The following is a 25,903-nucleotide window of genomic DNA, read 5'->3' as shown; positions in this document are numbered from 1 at the left end:
CAGTGGCAAGGACACCCTACGGGCTCAGGAAAGAAAATGTATTTCATTGGGGGTTGTGGGCAAAATGTTACCATGGCACTGCTTTCTGAGACCTTCCCCAAGGAAATGACATTTGAGCTGAATCTGAAGCCACCATGAAACAGGCCTGGAGAAGAGGAAGAGAGAGCCTGGCAGTGCCAGGGCGTGACCATGCCCACCCAGTGCACCAGTCCTCGGCTCTTCTCGGCGGCACCCCTCTGCGCACTCCCAGACTTCGTGCCTGCACCCGGTGGTGCTCCTGAGAGTTCCGCACCCAGCGGAGGCCAAATCGGCGGTAGCCGGGATGCTGGCTCTTCACCGGGCTCGGGTCCCTGCCCCACTGTGGCCTTGCGGGTGGGAGAAGCTCAGTGAACGCCTGCACCGACCCGCTGGCCGCCCCCCGCCCTCCCAGAGGGCAGAACCCAACTTGCCCGGCCAGCTCAGGCTTGGGGCACTCGCTGGGGCCCCGCGACGGGGTGGGGGAGGGGCGGCTCCCCGGAGGGACTGGCCCTTCCCGCTCAGCTGAGATGTGGGCCCCGTGGACCCTGCGGGATCTTGAGGCGAGCACCCCCACCCCCAGGCAGACCTCGCCGGGCGCTGAGCTCATCGGGGGTGGGGGTTGGCGGCGTCGCCGGGCGGCCCAGGCGCTTGAGCTCACGGCGCGCCCCCCCCACCCCCGCCGGCTCCAGGGCGATTTTACCAATTAAGGCTTTCTCGCCGGGCCGGGCGCGGGGCGGGCGCGGGGCGGGAGCGGGGCGGGCGCGGGGCGGGGGTGCGGCCAAAAAGAAGGCGGGCAGCGGCGGCCCATTCGCGTGGAGGCGCGCGGCGCTCAGCGGACGCCAGCGGAACCCCGAGGCGCCGGGCGCGGGCGCCGAGGCGAATCCGGCGCCACCCCCGCAGTCGTGGGCCGCCCGCAGGGACAGCAGGTGAGGCCTCCGCGCGAGACGGTCACGGGCAGCTTGCGGACCGGGAACCGGGGTGACGAAGGAGGGCGGAGAGGCGCCAAGAACGCAGGCGCCGGCGCGTAACCGCGCCCAGGCCAGGCGCCGCTGGGATTCATGAGCTTGGGATGCGGTACCCAGGGGCTGCCTCCCCTAAAACTAGGGAACACCCGGGAAGGTGTATCTATGCCCAGGGTTGTGGGAACCCTCGGCCATAGGGATCCCTCAGAGAGACGGTGTCTTGAGTGTTTGGCAGGACATAGGCTAAGTGGGTGCCACTTAGTGAGCTAGCCACTGCAGTACTGTCTGGGGAAGAAGGGCCCCCGACAGCAGGTCATTGTGTGGGCTGAGAGTGAGTGGCCACCTGGAGGGAGGACAATCCACAGCCAGTATGGCCCCTGGGAAGGCAACAGTGGCTTCCTCGCTGGCACCAGCTGCCTTGGGCACAGGGGAGCTGGTTCAGGCGCTGCCGCTCTCCGTGGGGGCTGGGACAGGGGTGTGGCCAGGCACCGAAGGCAGGGGCTCCTCCTATGGGCCAGATTCCCTGGCTGGGCCCTGTCCCAGGTTGGCTCCCAGCTGGATGTTCACCACCAGCCAGGATGTGAGCAGCAACATCCCCAGATTCCCTTGCCAGCTGGGTCCCGGAAAAGTAGGTGAAGTCCACTGGCAGGTCCATCTGCATGTGCTCCAAGCCACATGGTCAAGGTGGGAGCTCAGGAAATGACTGTCCCCTGCTGCTCCTGGTCTTGCCCTTCCAGACCAGGTCTCTTCTCACCCACCGTGCCATTCTGCAGCTTTCTTCACCAGCCGAAGCGCCCCTGTAGGAGGGCCTGGCCTGGGGTCTGAGGGCCCCGGGGTGGGCTGGGGGGCGGGGTGTGTCTAACATCCAAGAAAAGAATCTACTCCAAATAAGGGAAAATATGAAAGAGCTGGATTTTGGTTTCCAAGGACTGCCCGATCTGGGGGCTTTGGGATGGGGCGCCATCTGGTGGCGATACTATGTTTCCTGGGGACAAAAATCCTCTACACCCACTTACCTTGTCTCCCCCAAATAGGGAAAGCCTAGCACTGGAAGCCAGGATAACCAGCTTCTGTCCCCTTTTCTGCTGGGGCTGACTACTGATCGGTTACTCTGACTCAGTTTCCCTGGTCTTTGAAGATTATGGAGTGAACACAGATGACCCAGTCGATGGCACTTAGTGAAAAGAAAATCAGTTCTTACCGTAATTCTGTCCTTGGGAACTTTTCAAGTGTGGAAAAAGCAATGGGGTGACAGTAAGCTGGAGGGCAGGGTGATGCGGACACCCAGGCCCACTGCAGAGTGAGCCATATTTGGGCATGACGCGTTGGCTGACCAGTGCCTCCTCTCCCACTGCTCTCTATCCGATGACTTACTACTAATCTGACATTCGATCTAACAAGCAAGTAGAAGGAGGAGAGTCATGCCTTCCTCGAAAGGCATGAAGAAGGGAACATCCTGCTGGGGGGCGGGTACATAGGACTGGGAGGAATGAGTCCACTTGGGATGAACCCCTGGTAGGCTGACTTCTCTTGACTGAAGAGGGTGGCAGTGAGCGTCCCCAACAGGCCTCTTGCCTCTCCGTGCCTTTGCTGGTCTGTCTCTCCACAGCACCCTCCTCACCGTCTCCAGAGTTATTTACCAGAGCTGATTTTGAGTGAATAGCTTTGCTGTTGCCCTTACAGCTTCCCATGGCTCACCCACACCGGTACCCTCGACCCCTGTCCTTGGGGGCCCCCTCTGCAGTGCCACGGGTCCTGAAGCCCACCGAGACCCAAGTACTCAGGGCCTGCTGAGCCTTACTGGACCTCCTGGGCCGGCCCTCTGGGTCTGGAAGGCTCCTCCTGTCCCCCGCCCCCTGCCAGGCTTCCTCCTGGGGCCATTGGGGGCCCACTCCCATTCCAACCGGAGAGGAAACCCCCAGCGTCCCAGGTGGATGGCACGGTGGGTGAGGCGTACACTCGCCATCTGCACGCCTCCCTCGGCCCTGGGCCAGTGCCTACTGGCACGCTCAGTCCCTTGCAAGGCCGCTTGCTCCTGGAGAGCCGGCGGCCTTCTGGCCCAGTGCCCCATTTCCTCCGGGACGGGACGGAGAGAGGAGGGAGGGAGGTGGTGGGGACCGGCCAGGCGCAGGTGCGCAGGCCAGGGCCGCGTCGAGCGGGAAGGCAGGCCTGGCACCAGGGTCTGAGGCGGCCGCTTCCCCGGCGTGGGGCACGCGCGCAAAGCGCTCGCAGCGGCGCCTGGCCTGGGACCCACGCCTCTCCACGAGCCCGCTCTTGGGACCGGGCCCTTTCGGGCTGTGTCCGGGTCGGCCGCCCAGGGTGCGGCCGGGGGAAGCCCAGGCGCGTGAGTCCGGGGCGGGGAGGGGGCGGGGGCTGCGGGCACTGGGCGGAGCCCACGTGACCAGGAACAACACCCCGCACTCCTCCACAGGGGCCTAGGAGGAGGAAAGTCCCTTGTATGGCGTGCGTGCCGGAGGCCAAGTGGTCCAACGCCAGACGCGGCTAAGCCTTTTCTTGCTGCAGCGTTTCCTGCAGTGGCGGTGCAAGGCCACGGGGACTAGGGTGCGTCTTAACCCATTCAGGGTCCAACCACCCAGCCCGGAGTGTCGGGGTTGGGTCCGAACTGCCAGGACTGGGGGCCGGAGGAGGCATTCCGACGGGCGGGGCGGGGCGGGTGCGGCCCGAAGCCCCACCCCACAACCCCGCCCACCGTGGCTCCACCCCCCTGAACCCGCCCCCCCCCCGCCCGCATTTAAAGGGCTCGTTCTCTCCGCAGCACAATCTCCGCTGTCTGCCTCACCCTCTGCGTGCGGAGGTGCCTGCAACTTTAATTAAGGGGCCGTCCCCTCGCCTAGGCTTCAGCACCGCCCCTCAGCTCCTCGCGCCTCAAAATGAGTAGCTCCCACTCCCGGGCGGGCCAGAGCGCGGCAGGCGCGGCTCCGGGCAGCGGTGCTGACACGCGAGACGCCGAGATGCCAGCCACCGAGAAGGACCTGGCAGAGGACGCACCGTGGAAGAAGATCCAACAGAATACGTTCACGCGCTGGTGCAACGAGCACCTGAAGTGCGTGAGCAAGCGCATCGCCAATCTGCAGACAGACCTGAGCGATGGGCTGCGGCTCATCGCGCTGCTGGAGGTGCTCAGCCAGAAGAAGATGCACCGCAAGCACAACCAGAGGCCCACCTTCCGCCAGATGCAGCTCGAGAACGTGTCCGTGGCGCTCGAATTCCTGGACCGCGAGAGCATCAAGCTTGTGTCCATCGGTGAGGGCACGGGTCGCTCCCGTGGCACGGGAAGGTCGAGGTTGAGGGCGGGGGCTCCACGCGTCCTCCTTTCTCTCCTGGGCCAACCCCTCCTAGCTAGCCCCCCCCCCAGCCCCGGCGCTGCCCCCCGGGGCCCCCGGGCTCCAACACACAGGCCTCGAGAACAAAGGCGCGCTGGCAGGCTGGTCGGGCGTGCAGACCGCTACGCGCCCCCGCCCGCCGTACCCCGGCTGGCCCGCGCCCAGGCTGAGCTCACATCCTCCGCAGGCCGCGCCCCCGCCACTGCACCCGCGGTGGGAGAGGGCCTGCGGAAGGCGGGCACTGGCCGTAGGGCTTTGGCCCTGCGCCCGGTGCCCCATCCCTGAGGAGGGGGAGTCCCGAGCTCTCCAGCCCCCACTCTCTTCAGCAGTCTGGGAAGGGCCCTCTAACCTTCAGGCGCTCCTGTGGTTCTCACACAGGGTGTTGGAGCTTGTGAGTCCCATTGTCTAGGGCGCTTGGCTTTTTTTGGCCCTAGGAGAGGAGTCCTAACATTGCAGATGGCTCCAACCCCCCAGTTTAGATCTCCCCTCGGGAAACTTGGGGCCAGAGAGGACCACAGCTAGCAAAAGGGCGCTGAAGGGAACTCGTATGTAGTCCACTCAAACACCAAGTCACCATTGAGCTTGGGCCAAACTCTTGCTTCCACTTAGGACTTGCTTTTCCTCATCTAGAGCACACGAGCTTCTTGGGAGGTACTCCAGCATGCATTGGGCTCGTGGCCAACCCAGGGTCGTGTCACTGGGCTGGTGAGGCTGCATTGACTGGACCTTCTGCGACATCCTGGGGTCTTCTCAGGGTGGGGGCCATTCAGGGACTTGCACCAGAACTGGTGACTCCAGGGCGGAAGGAGGAGAGCTTTCTTTTCTTTACCGTTCTTCCAGTTGTCCTTAAGGTCTTGAGCCTTGTTGAGCCAGAGAGTCTGAGGGACACAGGATTCAGGTGCCCCCAGCCACTCAGCGGGCAGGTCTCCAGGGCCCCACCTCTTTCTCTGGAATGCCAGTCGGGGCTGAGGCCCACCCCCCAGTCCCAGCCTCAGTCTAGCCAAGCTGAGTCATCTCTGAGTCTTGGGTGGGGGGGCAACCGGATGTGGGGAGGCAGGCCACACCCCAGCTGTCTGGGGGGGGTCTCCTCCTCCCTCCTCCCTTCTCCTCTAGTGAGCTGGCTGGAGCAGGCCTAGTTCCCAGAGCTTTGCCATATAAGGCAAAAAAATGTTGGAAAGCAGCAGTGATTAGGGGAGGGAGGGGGCAGTCTAGCCCCGGGGCTGGGGAAACGGGGTGGGATGGGGCGGGGCCATGCTGTCTCCCAACCCTGGGCCCCGGTTGTCTGCCCTCCCTCTTTTGTGAGGGGGATGAGGAGGGTTTAGGTTGGCCTCCTATGGACCAGGGGGAGGGCCCAGCCCAACCCACTAAAGCTGATGCGCTTGGCCTTCTGTGTCCCACGTTCCCTCAGGACTCTGGTCGGGATGGGGGGCGCTACTAGGAAGCTCTGGCTGGTCCTGTGCTCTTGGTCTTCTCTGAAACTTCCAGTCACCCCTAGCCTGAAGCCCCTTCTCCACCAGCCCCGCCTACTCTTTGGGGCCATACTTGAGGCAGTAGAGGCAGTAGTGCCAAACCCGGGACCGACCTCAGTCTGGGAGCAGGGAGGCTGCTGTGAGCAGCGCAGCCGGTGCTCGAGGTCCTGCCTGCCGGGTTCGGAGGCTGCCCACCACTGACCCTTTCGGTGGTGTCCGTCCCCTTCCTTCCACCCTCAAGCTGACTCATCAGACAAGTGTTTTCTCTTGATTTTTTGGGGGGTGCAGGACTCGTGTCCCTCGGAAAGCCCTCCCCCTTTCAGGGCCCCACCCTTAGGAAGCTGAGACCCAGAAGTGCCTTGGGTGGGGCCCAGAGCCTGGAGAGGTTGCCATGGTGACAGGGGGCTAGGTGCCCGCCCTAACCACTTCCCCTGTGGTGAGCTTGGCCGCCACCCGCCTGAGGCCCAGTGCCCCGCTAGGTGGTGAGGAGGGCAGGCGGTGGCGGGCGAGCTCTGCTGAGGCAGCAGGACTCGGACCCCACCCATGGCCTCTGCCACCCCAGCTGCCACCCAGGCCGGCGCCCTGAGTACCCCACCCAGGCTCATCAGTTCTGCCTTTCTCCTCCTGGGGCTGGGCCAGGGGGTCCCTGGAATGTGCCCTGACCATAACCCTGGGTGTCATGGGGCCCAGCCGTGGGTTCCTTTGTCCTCAGCCCTGCCCTCCCCAGGCTTACTCTGGGTTAGGGTCTGTGGGAGGTGGAGGCGAACTGAGGAAGTGGGGGTGGGGCTCACATCCTCCACTCAAGGGTCCTTGCCCAACGCCTCTACTTCCCCTGCCTGCTGTGGCCCTCTACCCACCCACCAAAGCCTGAGGCAACAGTTTTCTTTCCCAACTGCCCCGAGGGCAGCCTTCCTCTTCCACCGCCCCGTGCCCCCCCGCCCCCCGCCCCACCGGGGTCAGGTCGGGGGTCTCCTCTCTGCACTTGCAAGGTTCCAGGTTCACGCTGCTGCTCCTGCCTGCTTCTCTGGAGATGGGCCGCTGCAAAGCACCTTAGGGGAAGGGGGATCCTCCAGAGGCCTCCCCGGGCCCTGTCTGCAGCCTGGGTCTGTTGTTGGTCCTTCCTCCAGGCCCCCCTGTCCCAAGGGCCTCCAGCAACACCGCTGTCACCACATGTCAGTGGGGGGGTCTCCCCCCCCTCCCCAGAAGTCTCCTTCATCTCCTTTGCTCCCCCCAGAGACCCTGAGCAGATTGGGCAGGACTCCCAGGCCACCCCCTCGGGGAGCCTCTCCCTCCTCCCTGGGGACCTCCTGCTGCCACGCTCTGTGCCACCTGCGAGTGGCCCGACAGCCTGTGCGTTTGGGTGAGTGGGGATGCCCGCGGCCGGCTCCCTGCCCGCTCAGCGCTGCCATTCGTTCTCCTCACAGACAGCAAGGCTATCGTGGACGGGAACCTGAAGCTGATCTTGGGCCTCATCTGGACCCTGATCCTGCACTACTCCATCTCCATGCCCATGTGGGATGAGGAGGAGGACGAGGAAGCCAAGAAGCAGACGCCGAAGCAGCGGCTCCTGGGCTGGATTCAGAATAAGCTGCCACAGCTGCCCATCACCAACTTCAGCCGGGACTGGCAGAGCGGCAGGGCCCTGGGCGCCCTTGTGGATAGCTGTGCCCCAGGTGAGGGGGGAGGGGGAGACCGCCTGCTAGGGGGGCCTGTGGGTGCCTCCCCCCATCTCACAGCCTTCCTTGTGCCGCAGGCCTGTGTCCTGACTGGGACTCGTGGGACGCCAGCAAGCCTGTGAACAACGCAAGGGAGGCTATGCAGCAGGCTGATGACTGGCTGGGCATCCCTCAGGTAGCCCCTGCCAAGCTGCCTGGAGCCCTCTGGGGCACTGTGGTGCCCGTGGAGACCAGTGTCGCATGGCTTGGAGGTCATGTGGCTCTTGTCTGCCGTCTTTGATAGGTGATCACACCCGAGGAAATCGTGGATCCCAATGTGGACGAGCACTCTGTCATGACCTACCTGTCCCAGTTCCCCAAGGCCAAGCTGAAGCCAGGAGCCCCCCTGCGGCCCAAACTGAACCCCAAGAAAGCCCGAGCCTACGGGCCAGGTGAGCCATCGGGCCGGGGATGCCCTGGGAGCTGACCTCACCCCTGCGGGACTTGGAGGTCTTGGGAGCTCTTCGGTCACGCGGGGGCCAGGTTATCAAATGCCCCGTCAGCGTCCAGCCAATGGGTCTGGACTGGCCAAAACTGGCCACTGGGCTAGAAGTGCCGAGCGCAAGGTGGAGTGAAGTCAGGGAGGGACGACCCAGCCACGGGACTATCAACAAAACCCAGCCAGGGTGTGGAATGGGAGCTAGGGCCGTGGCAGACCCAAGCAAGAGTTCCAAAAAACAGACCTAGGCCTGTCCCACAGCAAGAATGCAGCTGGGCATAAGACTAGGCTGTGCGTGCTGGGCCAGGGTTCACTCAGAATCAGATCACCCAGTTCAGAGCACTCCCGATGGGGTGACGGCAGGGAGGAGCGCTGGCCTGAGGGGGGCGGTGCGCCGGGGCGAGGAGACGGCCCTGCGAGCCGACTCCGAGCTGCCGGCGCCTGCCTGGCAGGCATCGAGCCCACGGGCAACATGGTGAAGAAGCGCGCAGAGTTCACTGTGGAGACCAGAAGCGCCGGCCAGGGGGAGGTGCTGGTGTACGTGGAAGACCCAGCAGGCCACCAGGAAGAGGTAGGGTTAGGGTGGCAGCATGGGGCGGGGCCTCTGCTCGGGGCAGGGACTCATGTGCTCCTTCCTGCCACAGGCAAAGGTGACGGCCAATAATGACAAGAACCGTACCTTCTCTGTGTGGTACGTCCCCGAGGTGACTGGGACTCACAAGGTAAGCCCTCAGCCCAGGGGGAGGCTGCCAGGGGAGGCGGTGGTTGGAAAGCCCTGACCCTGCCCTCACCGTCTGCTCCTCCTGGGGACAGGTCACCGTGCTCTTTGCTGGCCAGCATATCGCCAAGAGTCCCTTCGAGGTGTACGTGGACAAGTCCCAGGGTGATGCGAGCAAAGTGACCGCCCAGGGCCCTGGCCTGGAGCCCAGTGGCAACATCGCCAACAAGACCACCTACTTTGAGATCTTCACGGCAGGTGAGGAGGCCGTTGCTGGGCTGGCCCGTCCGGGAGGAGAGCGTGGAGGGGCCAGGACCAGGTAGGGAGCTGAGCTGCCGTCCTTTGTGGCAGGAGCCGGCACGGGGGAGGTGGAGGTCGTGATCCAGGACCCTACGGGACAGAAAGGCGCTGTGGAGCCTCAGCTGGAGGCCCGGGGTGACAGCATGTACCGCTGCAGCTACCAGCCCACCATGGAGGGGGTCCACACGGTGCACGTCACCTTCGCTGGCGTGCCCATCCCTCGCAGCCCCTACACTGTCACTGTCGGCCAAGGTAGGCCGGTCCCAGCTGCCCCCAGGCGGGGGCGCTGTAGACTGGGCCTCCCTCGGGAGGGGGCAGCTAGGGGGCGCCGCGCTCCCGCCCCTGGCCTGGGCCTCTGTGCTTCCACTGTCTGGGCTCTCTCTCGTCCCCTGCTCGGGCCCTTCCTCCTCTTCTCTCGCCCTCCTCCGTCTCTCTTCTCCACGCTCTCACCTTCGGAAGAGCCCGCTCCAGCTGTTTAGAACTCTGCTGCTCTCTGCTCTGCCCACAGGGGCCACGGTACTTGGATCTGTCTTCCTCTGGGAGGGGACGGGCTGGGCGGGGGGCCCACAGCTGGCGTGGAGTGGCTGGGAGGAGGCCTGGCCTACAGATACTGGGGTCACAGTTCTTCACTGTCCTGGGGGGACCACGTTCAGAGGGATGCCCTGATTCTGATGGCCCAGCCCTGTGGGAGGAAAGGGTGGGGTCACCCAGGGCCAGCTCCCGATGACTTAGCTGGCCCTGTCCCCACAGCCTGTAACCCAGGTGCCTGCCGTGCTGTTGGCCGTGGTCTCCAGCCCAAGGGGGTGCGGGTGAAAGAGACGGCGGACTTCAAGGTGTACACGAAGGGTGCTGGCAGTGGGGAGCTGAAGGTCACTGTGAAGGGTCCCAGTAAGTTGGGCTGCAGCTGGGACAGGTGGCAGTGGCCCTGGGACGGCTGCTGGGCAAGTCTGAGGCCCTCCCTTGTCTTGGGCAGAGGGCGAGGAGCGTGTGAAGCAGAAGGACCTGGGGGACGGTGTCTATGGCTTCGAGTATTACCCTATGGTCCCCGGCACGTACACTGTCACCATCACGTGGGGTGGCCAGAACATCGGGCGCAGGTGAGGCCCTGGGCAGAGCCCTCAGAGCCCAGGCAGCAGTCTTCTCCCCCTGCTGGGCCCTTAGCACTCCTGTGTGTGGCTCTTTTCACAGTCCCTTTGAGGTGAAGGTGGGCATGGAGTGTGGCAATCAGAAGGTGCGAGCCTGGGGCCCCGGGCTAGAAGGTGGCATCGTTGGCAAGTCAGCAGACTTCGTGGTGGAGGCCATTGGGGACGACGTCGGCACCTTGGGTGAGTTGGAGGCTGGGGACAGAGGGTAACGAGGCCACAGCACTGAGGCTCTGGGGCGCTGATGGGACTGGTGGCTGTTGTCAGGCTTCTCGGTGGAGGGCCCATCACAGGCCAAGATTGAATGTGACGACAAGGGTGACGGTTCCTGTGATGTGCGCTACTGGCCCCAGGAGGCTGGCGAGTACGCTGTGCACGTCCTATGCAATAGTGAAGACATCCGCCTCAGCCCCTTCATGGCGGACATCCGTGAGGCACCCCAGGACTTCCACCCAGACAGGGTAAAAGGCATGGGCTGGTATCCCCAACGGTGTGTTCCTGCTGCTCTGGGTCTTTGGGGGCCTGCACTTGGTCCCCTGAGATCGGGCGGTGTCTCTCATCAGGTGAAGGCACGCGGGCCTGGACTGGAGAAGACGGGTGTGGCTGTCAACAAGCTGGCCGAGTTCACGGTGGACGCTAAGCATGGTGGGAAGGGCGCGCTCCGGGTCCAAGTCCAGGTGGGGTGCCCATCTGTGTTGGGAGTGGTGAGGTGGGGTGGGCGGGTGCCCAGGCCCGGGTGCCAACCGGCGGGCTGCCCATTCCTACCTGCTTTCCAGGACAATGAGGGATGCCCCGTGGAGGCAACAGTCAAGGACAACGGCAATGGCACTTACAGCTGCTCTTACGTGCCCAGGAAGCCCGTGAAGCACACGGCCATGGTGTCCTGGGGCGGCGTCAGCATCCCCAACAGCCCCTTCCGGGTGAGCATCCCTATAGCCCGTCTCCCTTGGCTGCCTGCTTTGTGCCTGGCCCAGCTCTGATGGCCAGAATTCACACCATACAGCTCCCCCATGTCAAATGTACGGCTTGGTGCTTTTGAGAACATTGGGAGGTAGACAGCGATGATCGCAGCGGAAAGTTAGGACATTTGCATCATCTGAGCAAGAAAGTCCTCTGCCCTCCAACGCGCCATCCCCAAGCCCGAAGCAAGCACTGATCTGCGCGCTGGCTGTGCGGGTTTGCCTGTCCGGGGCGGTTGCTGTGGACGCATGCATCCATAGGTGGCCTTTTGTAGCTGGTCACTGTCATCGTGGGTCACCCAGGCTGCAGCTCGAGGCAGAACTTCCTGCCGCTTGTGGCTGGAATGATAATACTACAGTGTGGGTGGACTGCGTGGGTGTTTTGCTGTGAATGACGCCCTGTGAACGTTCGAGGACACGCGTTTGTGGGGGTGGGCGAGCGCCCCTGTCCCAACACGTCTGTACGTCGGTGTAGAGCAGCTGTGCCCGACGGTCACGTTCTGTGTAATCACTTGAGGAACCACCAAACTGCTTACCGTTTTGTGTGCTTGTTGGCCGTGAGGAGAAAAGCCTCTTCTCCAGGCTCCTCATGCCCTCGCACTTGCCACTGTGCCCTGTAGGTAAATGTGGGAGCCGGGAGCCACCCAAACAAGGTCAAGGTATATGGCCCGGGAGTGGCCAAGACTGGGCTCAAGGCTCATGAGCCAACTTACTTCACCGTGGATTGCACCGAGGCTGGCCAGGGTAAGGCCCTGCCCGGAGTGGGAGGGCAAGCAGGTGAGCAGTCCGAGTGTGATGCCAGCCTCCGCTCCCACCCCCCACCGCAGGTGATGTGAGCATCGGCATCAAGTGCGCCCCTGGTGTGGTGGGCCCCACTGAGGCCGACATTGACTTTGACATTATCCGTAATGACAATGACACCTTCACAGTGAAGTACACGCCCCGCGGAGCCGGGAGCTACACCATCATGGTCCTCTTTGCTGACCAGGTGGGTGCTGCGGCTCCCAGCCCCTAACAGTGCTGCACCTCGGGGCTCGGCTGTGCCCTGACCCACACTCCTCCCACCCCCCTGCAGGCCACACCCACCAGTCCCATCCGGGTCAAAGTGGAGCCCTCCCATGATGCCAGCAAGGTGAAGGCCGAGGGCCCTGGCCTCAGTCGCACTGGTGAGCATGGGCAGCACCCGGTTGGGGTAGTCGGGGGGCCACGAGGAGGCAAGGGGTGAGGTCCCCTTACATGGCCACCGTGTTGCCTCAGGTGTTGAGCTTGGCAAACCCACCCACTTCACGGTCAATGCCAAAGCTGCTGGCAAAGGCAAGCTGGACGTCCAGTTCTCAGGGCTGGCCAAGGGGGACGCAGTGCGTGATGTGGACATCATCGACCACCATGACAACACCTATACGGTCAAGTACACTCCCGTGCAGCAGGTACTTCCACGCACTCCTCAGCTACGGCTACCAAGAGCGTGGGCTTCCTCGAGTGCTGGGCTGGGTGGGCTGCTCTGGAGGGCTTCCCACCTACTCTTGATTCCCATCTGGGACAGAGCCAGCATGGAATGGAAGGCTGGGGGCAGGGGAGCGAAGCCCGTGTCTCACCCTTCATCCTCTGTGCCTAAGTGGGGAAGATATGGGCCAGGGAGACCAAGGTCTTAACTCATGGCTGTGCCTTTCTGTGCCCTTTCCAGGGTCCAGTGGGCATCAATGTCACTTACGGAGGGGATCCCATTCCCAAGAGCCCCTTTTCAGTGGGGGTGTCTCCAAGCCTAGACCTCAGCAAGATCAAGGTGTCTGGCCTGGGAGAGAGTAAGTAGCCAGGACTCCGTCACAGTCACTGAGGCTGCCCCAGGGGCTGCCTTGGCTGGATGTCATAGTTCTCTCCCTCGTTCTGTCATCTCAACAGAAGTGGACGTCGGCAAGGACCAGGAGTTCACAGTCAAATCGAAGGGTGCTGGTGGCCAAGGCAAAGTGGCGTCCAAGATCACGGGCCCCTCGGGCACAGCAGTGCCCTGCAAGGTGGAGCCGGGCCTGGGTGCTGACAACAGTGTGGTGCGCTTTGTGCCCCGAGAGGAGGGGCCCTATGAGGTCGAGGTGACTTACGACGGTGTGCCTGTGCCCGGCAGCCCCTTTCCTCTGGAAGCCCTGCCCCCCACCAAACCTAGCAAGGTAACTGGGTAGTGGGGGGCCCCTCCTCTTTTCCAAGCTCACCCTCCCTGTTTCTCATTTCTGTCCTCATGACCCATGGCCCTGCATGGGCCCAGCCGGGCTCCTAGCTGATGGGAGAGGGTAGCCAGAACACGAGAAGGGAGATGGGCGGTTGGGCCGGGGGTCAGGGAGGGGACGCAGGTTGGGCTCCTGACCCGCCCCTCTTGCCGTAGGTGAAGGCGTTTGGGCCCGGGCTGCAGGGGGGCAGTGCAGGTTCCCCTGCCCGCTTCACCATCGACACCAAGGGTGCCGGCGTGGGTGGCCTGGGCCTGACTGTGGAGGGCCCCTGTGAGGCCCAGCTCGAGTGCCTAGACAATGGAGATGGCACGTGCTCCGTGTCCTACATGCCCACCGAACCCGGGGACTACAACATCAACATCCTCTTCGCCGATACCCACATCCCCGGCTCTCCGTTCAAGGCCCACGTGGTTCCCTGCTTCGATGCATCCAAAGTCAAGTGCTCGGGCCCCGGACTGGAGCGAGCCACGGCTGGGGAGGCGGGCCAGTTCCACGTAGACTGCTCGAGTGCAGGCAGTGCGGAGCTGACCATCGAGATCCGCTCAGAGGCGGGGCTGCCAGCCGAGGTGCACATCCAGGACCACGGCGATGGCACACACACCATCACCTACATTCCACTCTGCCCTGGGGCCTACACCGTCACCATCAAGTACGGCGGCCAGCCTGTGCCCAACTTCCCCAGCAAGCTGCAGGTGGAGCCCGCCGTGGATACCGCAGGCATCCAGTGCTATGGGCCTGGGGTCGAGGGCCAAGGTGAAGCCTCACCATGGGGCATGGGGGCAGAGGGACCCCAGTGCCGCTAGGGCCGCTGGAGCCCCATGCCTCCCCGCCGTGCCTGCCCCTGCAGGTGTCTTCCGAGAGGCCACTACGGAGTTCAGCGTGGACGCCCGGGCTCTGACCCAGACCGGAGGGCCACACGTTAAGGCTCGCGTGGCCAACCCCTCGGGCAGCCTGACTGAGACCTACGTGCGGGACCGCGGTGATGGCACATACCTAGTGGAGTACACGCCATATGAGGATGGTAGGCACTGGGGCTCTGGGCTCCCAGGGCACGGGGCTTGAGAGACGGGGCAGCCTCGGCTGCCCCTGACCTGGCCCGCCCTCCTCTAGGACTCCACTCTGTGGACGTGACCTATGACGGCAGCCCCGTGCCCAGCAGCCCATTCCAGGTGCCTGTGACCGAGGGCTGTGACCCTTCCCGAGTGCGTGTCCACGGGCCAGGGATCCAGAGCGGGACCACCAACAAGCCCAACAAGTTTACCGTAGAGACGAGGTGAGCGGGCGCCTGGGAGGCAGGGGCTGTGATGGGCCTTGCAGTCGCAGGAGATAACGGGCTGTCCATCTGGACTAGGGGAGCCGGCACTGGGGGCCTGGGCCTGGCTGTGGAGGGCCCCTCGGAGGCCAAGATGTCCTGCATGGATAACAAGGACGGCAGCTGTTCGGTCGAATACGTCCCATACGAGGCGGGCACCTACAGCCTTAACGTCACCTACGGGGGCCACCAAGTACCAGGTGAGGAGGCGGGGTAGCTAGGGCTGGCTTGGGACCGTGTGCCGGCCCCTGGCTCTCGCACACAGCGGTCACCCTTCTCCGCTCCACAGGCAGTCCTTTCAAGGTCCCTGTGCATGACGTGACAGATGCATCCAAGGTCAAGTGCTCTGGGCCTGGCCTGAGCCCTGGCATGGTCCGCGCCAACCTCCCTCAGTCCTTCCAGGTAGATACAAGCAAGGCTGGTGTGGCCCCGCTGCAAGTCAAGGTGCAGGGGCCCAAAGGTGAGCATTTGAGTGACCGGGAGTGGGTGGCCATGGAGCCAGTGCCCAGGGACAGAGGACCACCAGGAAACAGGACTCGGCCACTGAGCAGATGTGGCAGGAGGGAGGGGGGGCAAGGTTCCAAGGTGGCCCCCAGACTAGTATCTAGTGTCACAGCAGCTCAGGACCATTCCCTGGGAAGGGCAGGTGAGGGCAAAGCAAGGTCGAGGCCTGGGGTGGGAGCAGAGAGCCCGTCCAGCCAAAGCTTCGGTGGTCCAGTGTGGTGGGGCCAGGGGTCCCAGGAAACTGGCTGAGTCTCTCTCTGGGACTGGGACCAGGCCTGGTGGAGCCTGTGGACGTCGTGGACAATGCTGATGGCACCCAGACCGTAAACTACGTGCCCAGCCGGGAGGGGCCCTACAGCATCTCGGTGCTGTACGGGGAGGAAGAGGTTCCCCGCAGGTGAGAGGCGGGGCTTGCTGCCTGTGGGAACGGGCCCGGGCCGAGCACCGATTTATCCTGACCATTCACGTAACACCCTGGCCCAACAGCCCCTTCAAGGTCAAAGTGCTGCCTACGCATGATGCCAGCAAGGTGAAGGCCAGTGGCCCTGGGCTCAATACTACTGGTGTGCCCGCCAGCCTGCCTGTGGAGTTCACCATTGATGCGAAGGACGCGGGAGAGGGCCTGCTAGCCGTCCAGATCACGGTGAGCTGGCTGCCTGGGCGGCCACCTGGCTCGGCCAGCTTGCAGCTTTGGCCACAGAGAAGGCAGGGGACGGGAGGGACCTAGGCCAGTGCAGTGCACAGCACAGGGCACGCGACCGGGATGAGCGGACCAGTCCGGGGCTGTGGTCTCCCTTGGGAGCTGGGCCAGTGAGGCCAGATCCCCTGCCTCTAGGGTGGTGGTGGTGGGCACAGGCCACTCCGTGCACGTGACCCAAGCCTTGGGTGCCTCATCTGGCCCACCAGTAGTGTTCTTCTCACGGGTCAGGTATAAGGCTAGAACCTCGAGATCTTCCAGGGGAGCTCCTGCTAGTGCTTGAGCAGGCCCCTGGGTCAGAGGGCGGGAGCCAAGAGGCGGTCATGGCCATACAGCAGGGTGGGCCCCAGGCTCCCCGGCTCCCACCTGTCTCGCAGGGGTGCATCTGGGATTTGGGACTTGCCTTCTGGATCCCGGCCGTGGCTGAGTAAAGGACGGACGACTCCGGGTGCGGGCAGCCCTGTTGAGCCATGGCAGTCAAAGGACTCGGAGGCTGCCCCTTGGTTTCTGCTCCTCCGAGTGGATCTGAGGCGCCCCGGGGCCTGGTTGCCCTCAAGCTGACCACCCCTCCCCCTGCACTCCATCACGCAGGACCCCGAGGGCAAGCCCAAGAAGACGCACATCCAAGACAACCATGACGGCACGTACACCGTGGCCTATGTGCCCGACGTGACGGGCCGCTACACCATCCTGATCAAGTATGGCGGCGACGAGATCCCCTTCTCCCCATACCGCGTCCGGGCCGTGCCCACCGGGGACGCCAGCAAGTGCACCGTGACAGGTGAGCCAGCCCGCTGGCGGCCGCGGCGCTCAGCACGGGGCTTGGGTGTGCCTGTGTGCCAGGGCTCGCTGCTTGGGGCGGCGTGTGGGAGTGGGGGCCGCCCCCTTGAGTGACTCACCTGACCTTTCTCCTTGCTCTCTGCCCTCTCACCTCAGTGTCAATCGGAGGTCACGGGCTAGGTAAGCTGCTTGCTGGGGCCATTCCCGATGCCCCTCCTGCCCAGAGGGCAGCTTCCTTTTCCTCTCCCGGGCTGGCTCCCGGGGCAGTTCCAGCTGCAGCTCTCGGCAGGGACGGGGGGGCTGGAGGGTTAGTGCCCAGGGCGGCCTCCAGAGCGGAGCATGAGTGCTCCGGCCCTCCCTCTCGCTGGGCCTCCGTTTCCCCATCCGAGATGTCGGGTTGCAGCTGAGAGCTTTGGGGTGAGGTGCGTCCTGAGAAGCACCCCACCGGGGGCCTCTGGGGTCTGGGGATCTTGGCTCCCTGGGGAAGCCCCGGGGGCGGGCAGCAGGCCCTGCCTTCTTCTCACTTCGTCCTTCCGTGGCAAGGGCTCCTGCGTGGGCTGAGGGGACAAGGGGTCTCCCCTTAGCAGTGGGAGTCCCCAGCCCTGGCAAGATCCACAGACTTCCAGCCCCATCTCCCGGGGGCCTCCGTGTCCCCGGTGGGGGGAGGTACAGACTGCATGAGTGGGCGGGGCGGGCTGGTAGTGCAGTAGCAGCGGCGTCGCCTGCTTGGGCGGGTAGCATGGCAGGGCCCAGCCCAGCCTCAGAGCCCCAAAGTGCACTCGGCGGCCTGCCCGCCCTCCCTGTCTCCTGCCCTCTACCCCGCACCCTCAGCAGTGACGTTATTCGCATAGTGCCCAACCAGGCATGAAGGCTCTCCTGCTTGGGCATGGGAGGGGAGCTCTAGCCCCAGCCAGGGATGCCAGGGACACCAGTAAGGGGTGACAGTTACCCTGGAGCTTGGGTGAGGTGGCCAGGACAAGATTTAGAGGGTGATGATCTCGGGACAGGGGTCCAGTGGCTCGGAAGGACAGGCTCCAGGATCTCCAAAGACAGGCATGCGTGCCTAGGGCAGGGGAGCAGGGCCAAGACTCGGCCAGAAGAGTGGTCACAGTTTATGTGGCCAGTGTGTGCACAATGGAGGCAGAGAGCCCGGCAGGGGAGCTGAAGTCACCTTCGGATTGGTCATAGCGATGGCTTGGGCCAGGCTGGTGGTGATGTGGCTTAAGCGGACAGCCAACTTGGTTAGCGTAGTGTGAGGTCGGGGAGGCCGAGACCTGCCGATGGACCGCGCGGGCAGGGGGAGCAGCTGGACGGACCGGGAAGGCAAGGCCCAAGCCGTGAGCTGGGTGGCGGGCCAGATCGCCAGCTGAGAGTGGGGTGGGTGACAGGGTGGGCAGCAGGTGGCCCAGTCTGGAGCTGGAGAGAGCCTAGCACGGCAGGAGCCCTTGGGCAGGGGTGCCCCTCCAAAGGCCCTCGAGCAGGCCTGGTGCTCTCCGCTGCTTCCCCATAGGAAGCGCCCTCACCGCCAGGCCTTGCAGCCACAGCCCCCTGAGCCTTCACGGCAGAGCTCAGACCATAACGTCACTGTCCCTCCCCTTTCCTCGGGCACTCTGGGGCCCTTGAGGCTGCTAGCAGTGGTGGCTGTGGCTTGGGCCTCCCGTCCCCGTCTCCCCTGGGTGCTGCCGCTGCCTGCTGTGCCGTGCTGCTTGGGCGCTCACCCCCGCTTCTCCCCGCTCCCGGCTCCCGGCTCCCCGCCTGCCCGGCGCCCGGCCGCCCCTCCGCCCCTCCCCTCCAGCCTGCGGTCGAGCGCGTGTTCTCAGTCGTCAGGAAACTCCACTTCACCTTCAGGCCTGGGGGGCGGGAGGCCAGTGTCACGCCCCCACCTCCACGCTGCCGCAGGACCCTGCCGCACCGCACCCGCACACCGCGCTGGGGCCCAGGGCCGGGCTGCAGGGAAGGAGGCGGCCGCGGACCGAGCCAGGGCGCTGGTGTTGGTCCACGGCACTGGTCAAGGCTGAGTTGGTGGGGGAGGTGGCGGCAAACGCTCGTGTCCTGACGGCAGTGGTGGCCTCTCGGGCCTCTGGGCCCCTTCCTTTCTCCCAGACACCTGTGTGCCACCCATCGGGCCTTTCCCACATAGGGCTATCCCCAAGACAGGACTCCCTGGCTTGAGGCGGCTCTGGGGAACCTTTTCCTGCCTTCTGAGAAACCACTCACCGACCGTCCCAGCTTTGGGGGGGTGGGGGCGGGGCCGGGGCGGCTGCGCTTGGTGGCAATGAGAGGCCCGGGCGGGTGGCAGGCAGATGGGAACAGCTCTGGTGCCGTGCTCACACGCTGGCCCCCCCTTTGGGGACCCGCCCTGCCCCACCAGGTGCTGGCATTGGCCCCACCATCCAGATTGGGGAGGAGACGGTGATCACGGTTGACGCCAAGGCGGCAGGCAAAGGCAAGGTGACCTGCACCGTGTGCACACCCGACGGCTCGGAGGCGGACGTGGACGTGGTCGAGAACGAGGACGGCACCTTTGACATCTTCTACACAGCTCCCCAGCCGGGCAAATACGTCATCTGCGTGCGCTTTGGTGGCGAGCACGTGCCCAACAGTCCTTTCCAAGTGACGGTCAGGAGGGGCCAGGGTTGAGGGGTCTGTTCCGATGGAGCTGGCCCTGTCCTTGCCCTCTGTGACACCACTCTCTCCCTCTTATGTTACTCCACAGGCTCTAGCCGGGGACCAGCCCACGGTGCAACCCCCACTTCGGGCTCAGCAACTGGCCCCCCCATACACGTATGCCCAGGGAGGCCAGCAGACCTGGGTACGGCCTCATCTGCCTCATTCAGGCTCTCCTGGCCTGAGGGGACGCTTGGGGGCTGGCCAACGGGGTGTCCTGTGAGGCCCCATCCTGCCGTGCCTAAGGAGGGACCCCCAGATCCTTCCCTGGGGACTTCCTCTCCTCCTGCGATCCCTCACTTGGGCCCTCTGTCTCCACTGTAGGCCCCGGAGAGACCCCTGATGGGTGTCAATGGGTTGGACGTCACCAGCCTGAGGCCCTTCGACCTTGTCATCCCCTTCACCATCAAGAAAGGCGAGATCACAGGTGAGTGGGAGCAGGAGGGAGCTTGGGAGTCACAGGGGCCAGGCTTTGCCAGCAGGAGCCCTGACCCTGGCCGCACCACCCCGCAGGGGAGGTGAGGATGCCCTCGGGCAAGGTGGCACAGCCAGCCATCACCGACAACAAGGATGGCACCGTGACTGTTCGCTACGCGCCCAGCGAAGCTGGCTTGCACGAGATGGACATCCGCTACGATGACATGCACATCCCAGGTGTGCCTCTGGCCCGCTGGCCCCGCCTCGCGAGGGGACGGGGGGCCTGGAGAGGTGACGCCTAGACCCCATTCCCCATGGCCCCTTTTCCTGCCTCAGGAAGCCCCCTGCAGTTCTATGTGGATTACGTCAACTGTGGCCACGTCACGGCCTACGGGCCTGGCCTCACGCACGGAGTGGTGAACAAGCCTGCCGTCTTCACCGTGAACACCAAGGACGCGGGAGAGGGTGAGCAGCAGCTCTGCTCTTAACCTGCCTGTGTGTGGAGGGACCCCCACCCTCATCTAGTGGCGAGCTGGGCACAAGGGGGATGCTCTGCGAGTTGGGGCTCCCCACCCTGCTGCCTGGCCCCTGCCGGCCTGCTGGGGCTCTTCTCTCCCAGCGGTCCGCGCCGTTCTCATCTTCATCCACGACTCTCTCTAGGGGGCTTGTCCCTGGCCATTGAGGGCCCATCCAAAGCAGAAATCAGCTGCACAGACAACCAAGATGGGACCTGCAGCGTCTCCTACCTGCCTGTGCTGCCAGGCGATTACAGCATCCTGGTCAAGTACAATGAACAGCACATCCCAGGCAGCCCCTTCACCGCCAGGGTCACAGGTGGGTGACCCTGGGAGCAGGGACAAAGGTGGGCAGGTGGCAAGGTGGGCACAGTCTCCCTCGCACCTGGGCATGACAGTGACTGTCCCCTGGCAGGTGACGACTCGATGCGCATGTCCCACCTGAAGGTGGGCTCTGCTGCTGACATCCCCATCAACATCTCGGAGACGGACCTCAGCCTGCTGACCGCCACGGTGGTGCCCCCATCCGGCCGGGAGGAGCCCTGCCTGCTGAAGCGACTGCGCAACGGCCACGTTGGTAAGAGGTGGAGGGGCGGGTCTTCTGGAGTGGAGGGAGGCTGTGAGGGGAGGGCGTGCCCTTCCCCAGCTGACAGCCCCGCCCTGCGCCCAGGGATCTCGTTCGTGCCCAAGGAGACAGGGGAGCACCTGGTGCACGTGAAGAAAAACGGCCAGCATGTGGCGAGCAGCCCCATCCCCGTGGTGATCAGCCAGTCAGAGATCGGGGATGCCAGCCGCGTGCGGGTCTCAGGCGAGGGCCTCCATGAAGGCCGCACCTTTGAGCCTGCAGAGTTCATCATCGACACCCGTGATGCCGGTAGGTGGCGGCGGCTCACCAGCTGGGGCAGGAGCCCGGGGCTTGGCCCCCCCCCGGCTCAGCGGCATGCCTTCCACAGGCTACGGCGGGCTGAGCTTGTCCATTGAGGGCCCTAGCAAGGTGGACATCAACACAGAGGACCTAGAGGACGGCACATGCAGGGTCACATACTGCCCCACAGAGCCTGGCAACTACATCATCAACATCAAGTTCGCTGACCAGCATGTGCCTGGTGAGTGCGGCACCCACGCACAGCCCCCGTGACTGAGCCTCCGTGCCTCACCCCGGCCCATGCCGCACACCAGAGCCTTCCCGCAGAGATGTAACCTGTGACACGCGAGCTGTGCTCTCTTCCTGCAGGCAGCCCCTTTTCCGTAAAGGTAACAGGAGAGGGCCGGGTGAAGGAGAGCATCACACGCCGGAGACGAGCCCCTTCAGTGGCCAACGTGGGCAGTCACTGCGACCTCAGCCTGAAGATCCCTGGTAGGACCTGTAGGGAGCCGGGCCCAGGTGGTCCCAAGCAGAGGGGGTGGGGCCCAGGACCCCTGCTCACCAGGCTGTCCCCCTCCCTGCAGAAATTAGCATCCAGGACATGACTGCACAGGTCACCAGTCCATCAGGCAAGAGCCACGAGGCCGAGATTGTGGAAGGGGAGAACCATACCTACTGCATCCGCTTCGTGCCCGCCGAGATGGGCGTGCACACGGTCAGCGTCAAGTACAAGGGCCAGCACGTGCCCGGGAGCCCCTTCCAGTTCACCGTGGGGCCACTGGGGGAAGGGGGAGCCCACAAAGTTCGTGCTGGAGGCCCTGGCCTGGAAAGGGCTGAAGCCGGCATGCCAGGTAGCCCTGCGCCTTGAGGGCCTTTTGCTCTTCAGCCTGGGGGATGGAGGGAGCGTGAGGAAGTAGCAGCCAGGTTGCCATCAGTGGGGCGTAGAGGGGACTGAGGACCTCTCTGAGGACACCCTGTTTTCCCACAGCTGAATTTAGCATCTGGACCAGGGAAGCTGGTGCTGGGGGCCTGGCCATCGCTGTTGAGGGCCCCAGCAAGGCCGAGATCTCCTTTGAGGACCGCAAGGACGGCTCCTGTGGTGTGGCTTACGTGGTCCAGGAGCCAGGTACTGAGAGCTTGGCTGCGGTTGGGGGCGGTAGCCCCTGGGTATGGGCTGCTCTGGCTTGCTCCCACCCTCCACCGTGAGGTCCCAGGGTCGCCCAGTCCATCTGTGGGACAGACAGGGGCCTTCCAGCATGCCCTCTGTGCTCTCTCCCTGCCCAGGTGACTACGAGGTCTCGGTCAAGTTCAACGAGGAGCACATCCCTGACAGCCCCTTCGTAGTACCTGTGGCTTCTCCGTCTGGCGATGCCCGTCGCCTTACTGTTTCTAGTCTTCAGGTGAGGCACTGAGAGAAACCGCCTGCCTGGGGCTCCTGGGCCCGGCCAGACCAGAGCCGCCGCACAGAGCCGGCCTTGGCCCTGTGTCAAGTGACCCGCCCAGCCCAGCTCGGGGCGCCGGGCCTCTGCTCTGGCCGGGTGCAGCCCATGCTTGGGGTTGGCAGGAAGCACCCCTGCCCGCTGTGTGGAGTTTTTCTCGTGTCTCAGGTCTAAAGGCTTTGAACAGAAGCCTGTGCCCGTTGAGCACCAGGGCTGAGGTTTAAAGAGGGATAGCCTGCCAGGGCTGAGGGCTGCCCACGGGGAGGGGCTGCCCTCCATTGCTGCTGTCTGGGTGTATGGCTGCAGAGTGTGGATCTGGGGGCGGGTGCATGTGTGTGTAGCTTGCCGGCCCCCAAGAATCAGTGGCTCTCCCTCTTTAAACCAGATTGGACGCCAGATGGGTAAGTGGAACCCCAGGGGCCTTCCTGCTGCTGGGGCCCTGCTCTCCCGTGCCCAGCCACCCTGTCTAACCACATCTGCTGTGCTTCCAGGAGTCAGGGCTAAAGGTCAACCAGCCAGCCTCTTTTGCAGTCAGCCTGAACGGGGCCAAGGGGGCGATCGATGCTAAGGTGCACAGCCCCTCGGGAGCCCTGGAGGAGTGCTATGTCACAGAGATCGACCAAGGTGAGGCCCTGTCCCCGCCCGGGCCACCCACCCATCTTCCCTGGCCCTGCTGGGAGCAGTGGGCCTGCCCAGCCGGCTGGAAGCAGACTGAGAGTACAGAAGGACGGTACAGATCTGGAAGCAGGGCCCGAACCCCGAGGCTCCCTCAGCCAGGCGACCCTTCCCCCACTCGTGACCCAAGCCCTTGCCGGGGGTTTGTGTCTGGCTCAGAGGCCACAGCGGCTAGGAAGGAGAAAGCCTGCAGCGGGCGGTGTGATGCTGTCTCCTCGGGGAGAGACCTCAAGTCTAGCCACGGGGCTGGCCCACTCCTTAGCCAGGGCCTGGCACTTGCCATATAGGTCTGAGGCAGCCTAGAGGTGAGAAGAGCTGGTTCAGCCCATTTCACTAGCCTCACAGCTGGTCCTGCCCCTCTACAGCCATGGGACCTCAGGTTCCTGTCGCGTATGTGCCCCTGTCCACGTGTAAGGACTATGGCCTTCATGGTAACCTTTTCAGGGAAGCAGAGAGCCAGGTGTTTGGCTTGGAGCTTTCCGTCCAAGTGAGCACCAGCGGTGGGCTGCTTGCGGCTTCAGGAGTTCTGGGATGCGGGCTGTGGTTGCTCGGTGTGGTCCAGCTGGACTGGTGGGGCAAGGGGACCTCCTCACAGGTGGCCACTTGCTTGGTTTTGGAGGAGGGACCTCAGGCCCACAGCGTGCTCCTCTGTTCCTCAGATAAGTATGCCGTGCGCTTTATCCCACGGGAGAATGGTGTCTACCTGATCGACGTCAAGTTCAACGGCACCCACATTCCTGGAAGCCCTTTCAAGATCCGCGTTGGGGAACCTGGGCATGGAGGGGACCCGGGCCTGGTGTCCGCCTATGGAGCCGGCCTGGAAGGTGGTGTCACAGGTAGGTCAGTGAATGTGGCTTCCAGGGTGTGGACCCCGCCGCCAGGGCCCCTCCACCAGGTTCTCATTGACAGCAGGCGGTGTGCAGAGGTGACCTAGCTATGCCGGAGGGATGGGCGTGAGAGTCGGGGGCTGGGGAAGCAGTGCAGGCCAGCTCTTCCTGACCTCCCCTGCCCCCAGGGAGCCCAGCTGAGTTTATCGTGAACACGAGCAATGCTGGAGCGGGTGCCCTGTCGGTAACCATCGACGGGCCCTCCAAGGTGAAGATGGATTGCCAGGAGTGCCCTGAGGGCTACCGTGTCACCTATACGCCCATGGCACCTGGCAGCTACCTCATCTCCATCAAGTACGGTGGCCCCTACCACATTGGGGGCAGCCCCTTCAAGGCCAAAGTCACAGGTGAGCCTTGCACCAGACTTCTGGTGCCCATCCCAAAGCCTGGCCCTCTGGCCACCTGTCCGTGCCCTAACGGGCTATGCCCTGCAGGTCCCCGGCTCGTCAGCAACCACAGCCTGCACGAGACATCATCGGTGTTCGTGGACTCCCTGACCAAGGCTGCCAGTGCCCCCCAGCATGGGGCCCCGGGGGCAGGGTCCACGGATGCCAGCAAGGTGCTGGCCAAGGGCCTGGGGCTGAGCAAGGCCTACGTGGGCCAAAAGAGCAGCTTCACAGTAGACTGCAGCAAAGCAGGTGGGTGCCCCCGCCCCCGCCCCCGCCCATCCAGAGGAGCAGGCCAGAGAGAAGACTGGATGACTGGGGTTCAGGAACATGGGAAGAAGGGGTTAGGTGGGGTAGGGGTGCCTCCCATCTGGGCCTCTCTGCCATCTTCTCTACCCCTCAGGAAAGTGGCTTGGGAGAAGCGGGAGTTGCCTCTGCTGGGAGGGGAGCGGGGCTGCCGGCAACGCTAGGAAGGGCTCTCCCCTCTCAGCGGATGGGGGTGGCAGCGGGAGGGCACCAAGACAGAAAGAGGGGTCAGCGCGGTCTCCACTGAAGGGAGGAGACTTGAGCCTGGGAACATAGGCCCCTTCCCCGCCAGGCAACAACATGCTGCTGGTAGGGGTGCACGGCCCCCGGACACCCTGCGAGGAGATCCTGGTGAAGCACGTGGGCAGCCGGCTCTACAGCGTGTCTTACCTGCTCAAGGACAAGGGAGAGTACACGCTGGTGGTCAAGTGGGGTGACGAGCACGTCCCAGGCAGCCCCTACCGTGTCCTGGTCCCCTGAGCTCTGCCTGTACTGGCCGGCAGACCCAGGACGAGACGTGTCCCGCACCCATGCCCCCAACCTGAGCAGCCCCCCCCCGCCCCCAGTCTCCTCGGCCCCAGAGCCCCGGCCGGCCTGGCCGCCCCATCACTGCAGCCACCCCACCCCTGCATTGCACTCACTTGCCTCCACTTGGGCAAAGGAGAGAGGCGAGCAGAGGTAGCCCTTTGGTGGCTCTGCCTAGCTTCTTTGGTTCTGGGAGGGTGAGGGATGGGGGTACTATGCATGACCCCCCGCTAGTTCTCCTCCCTAGCCAAGAAGAATAAAGTTCTGCTTCCATTCTCCTCAGGACGGCTCTAGCTTTCTTGCAAGGGTGCCTGCAGGATGGATCAAATGTGGGCATAAGCCACAAGCTGATGGAGCTCCAGGCCTGGCACACAGGGGCTCCTGCTTTCCCCTACCATGCACACGGCACCCCCCCCCCCAACTCTTGGAGGCCCACTGGCACTTAAGTCTTGTTCGCCTTCCTAGGTTCAGACCAATGGAAGGGGTGAGATGTGTAGCACAGCAGCACAGGGCTTGACACCGGTGCGCGCTTCCTAGGTCACACCAGGAACGGATATCATCCTAAGGGAAAGCCGGGCTGTGACTGGACTACGGAAGGCGAAGCGCCGGACAGGAAGGCCAATGAATGGGCCTTGAAATCCCA

At 64.1% G+C, this 25,903-nt stretch overlaps 1 protein-coding gene across 4 annotated transcripts; it reads left to right on the top strand.

The window, feature by feature from the left end:
* The first annotated feature begins 798 nt into the window (after positions 1–798).
* Positions 799–25,542, top strand: FLNA (filamin A). Of its 4 annotated transcripts, none has more exons than XM_004780717.3 (49): positions 805–944; positions 3,412–3,542; positions 3,757–4,244; positions 7,218–7,466; positions 7,547–7,644; positions 7,753–7,900; positions 8,400–8,518; positions 8,592–8,669; positions 8,761–8,923; positions 9,017–9,217; positions 9,716–9,853; positions 9,939–10,062; positions 10,154–10,290; positions 10,375–10,568; positions 10,671–10,784; positions 10,884–11,027; positions 11,687–11,810; positions 11,894–12,054; positions 12,142–12,232; positions 12,324–12,493; positions 12,751–12,868; positions 12,966–13,228; positions 13,687–14,038; positions 14,133–14,306; positions 14,396–14,558; positions 14,637–14,797; positions 14,887–15,057; positions 15,375–15,498; positions 15,588–15,744; positions 16,390–16,579; positions 16,735–16,758; positions 18,950–19,197; positions 19,295–19,390; positions 19,570–19,672; positions 19,759–19,899; positions 19,999–20,127; positions 20,323–20,496; positions 20,593–20,754; positions 20,848–21,051; positions 21,131–21,283; positions 21,412–21,534; positions 21,627–21,893; positions 22,031–22,168; positions 22,327–22,442; positions 22,973–23,105; positions 23,816–23,992; positions 24,172–24,390; positions 24,478–24,681; positions 25,028–25,542. In XM_004780717.3, the coding sequence occupies exons 3-49, from the start codon at positions 3,872–3,874 to the stop codon at positions 25,213–25,215; spliced, it is 7,698 nt and encodes a 2,565-aa protein (XP_004780774.2). In that variant the 5' UTR covers positions 805–944; positions 3,412–3,542; positions 3,757–3,871; the 3' UTR covers positions 25,216–25,542. The 4 variants fall into 4 exon arrangements, with proteins under 4 accessions (XP_012905552.1, XP_004780774.2, XP_004780772.1 ...); XM_004780715.2 differs by having other exon boundaries at positions 13,441–14,038; XM_013050098.2 differs by lacking the exon at positions 3,412–3,542 and having other exon boundaries at positions 799–944; positions 13,441–14,038.
* Positions 25,543–25,903: the final 361 nt, after the last annotated feature.

Source organism: Mustela putorius, unplaced genomic scaffold (genome assembly GCF_011764305.1).
Source record: "Mustela putorius furo isolate JIRA1106 unplaced genomic scaffold, ASM1176430v1.1 tig00003899_pilon_pilon_pilon, whole genome shotgun sequence".
NCBI classification, from domain to species: domain Eukaryota; kingdom Metazoa; phylum Chordata; class Mammalia; order Carnivora; family Mustelidae; genus Mustela; species Mustela putorius.
Note: the sequence above shows the minus strand (reverse complement) of the source record. Positions and strands in the feature narration are given on the sequence as shown.

Coding starts and splice junctions, on each gene's coding strand:
- FLNA (XM_013050098.2), top strand. CDS start 3,872: ATGAGTAGCTCCCACTCCCGGGCGGGCCAGAGCGCGGCAGGCGCGGCT. Junction 7,467..7,546: donor TGTGGATAGCTGTGCCCCAG/GTGAGGGGGGAG, acceptor CTTGTGCCGCAG/GCCTGTGTCCTGACTGGGAC. Junction 10,569..10,670: donor AGGACTTCCACCCAGACAGG/GTAAAAGGCATG, acceptor GTCTCTCATCAG/GTGAAGGCACGCGGGCCTGG.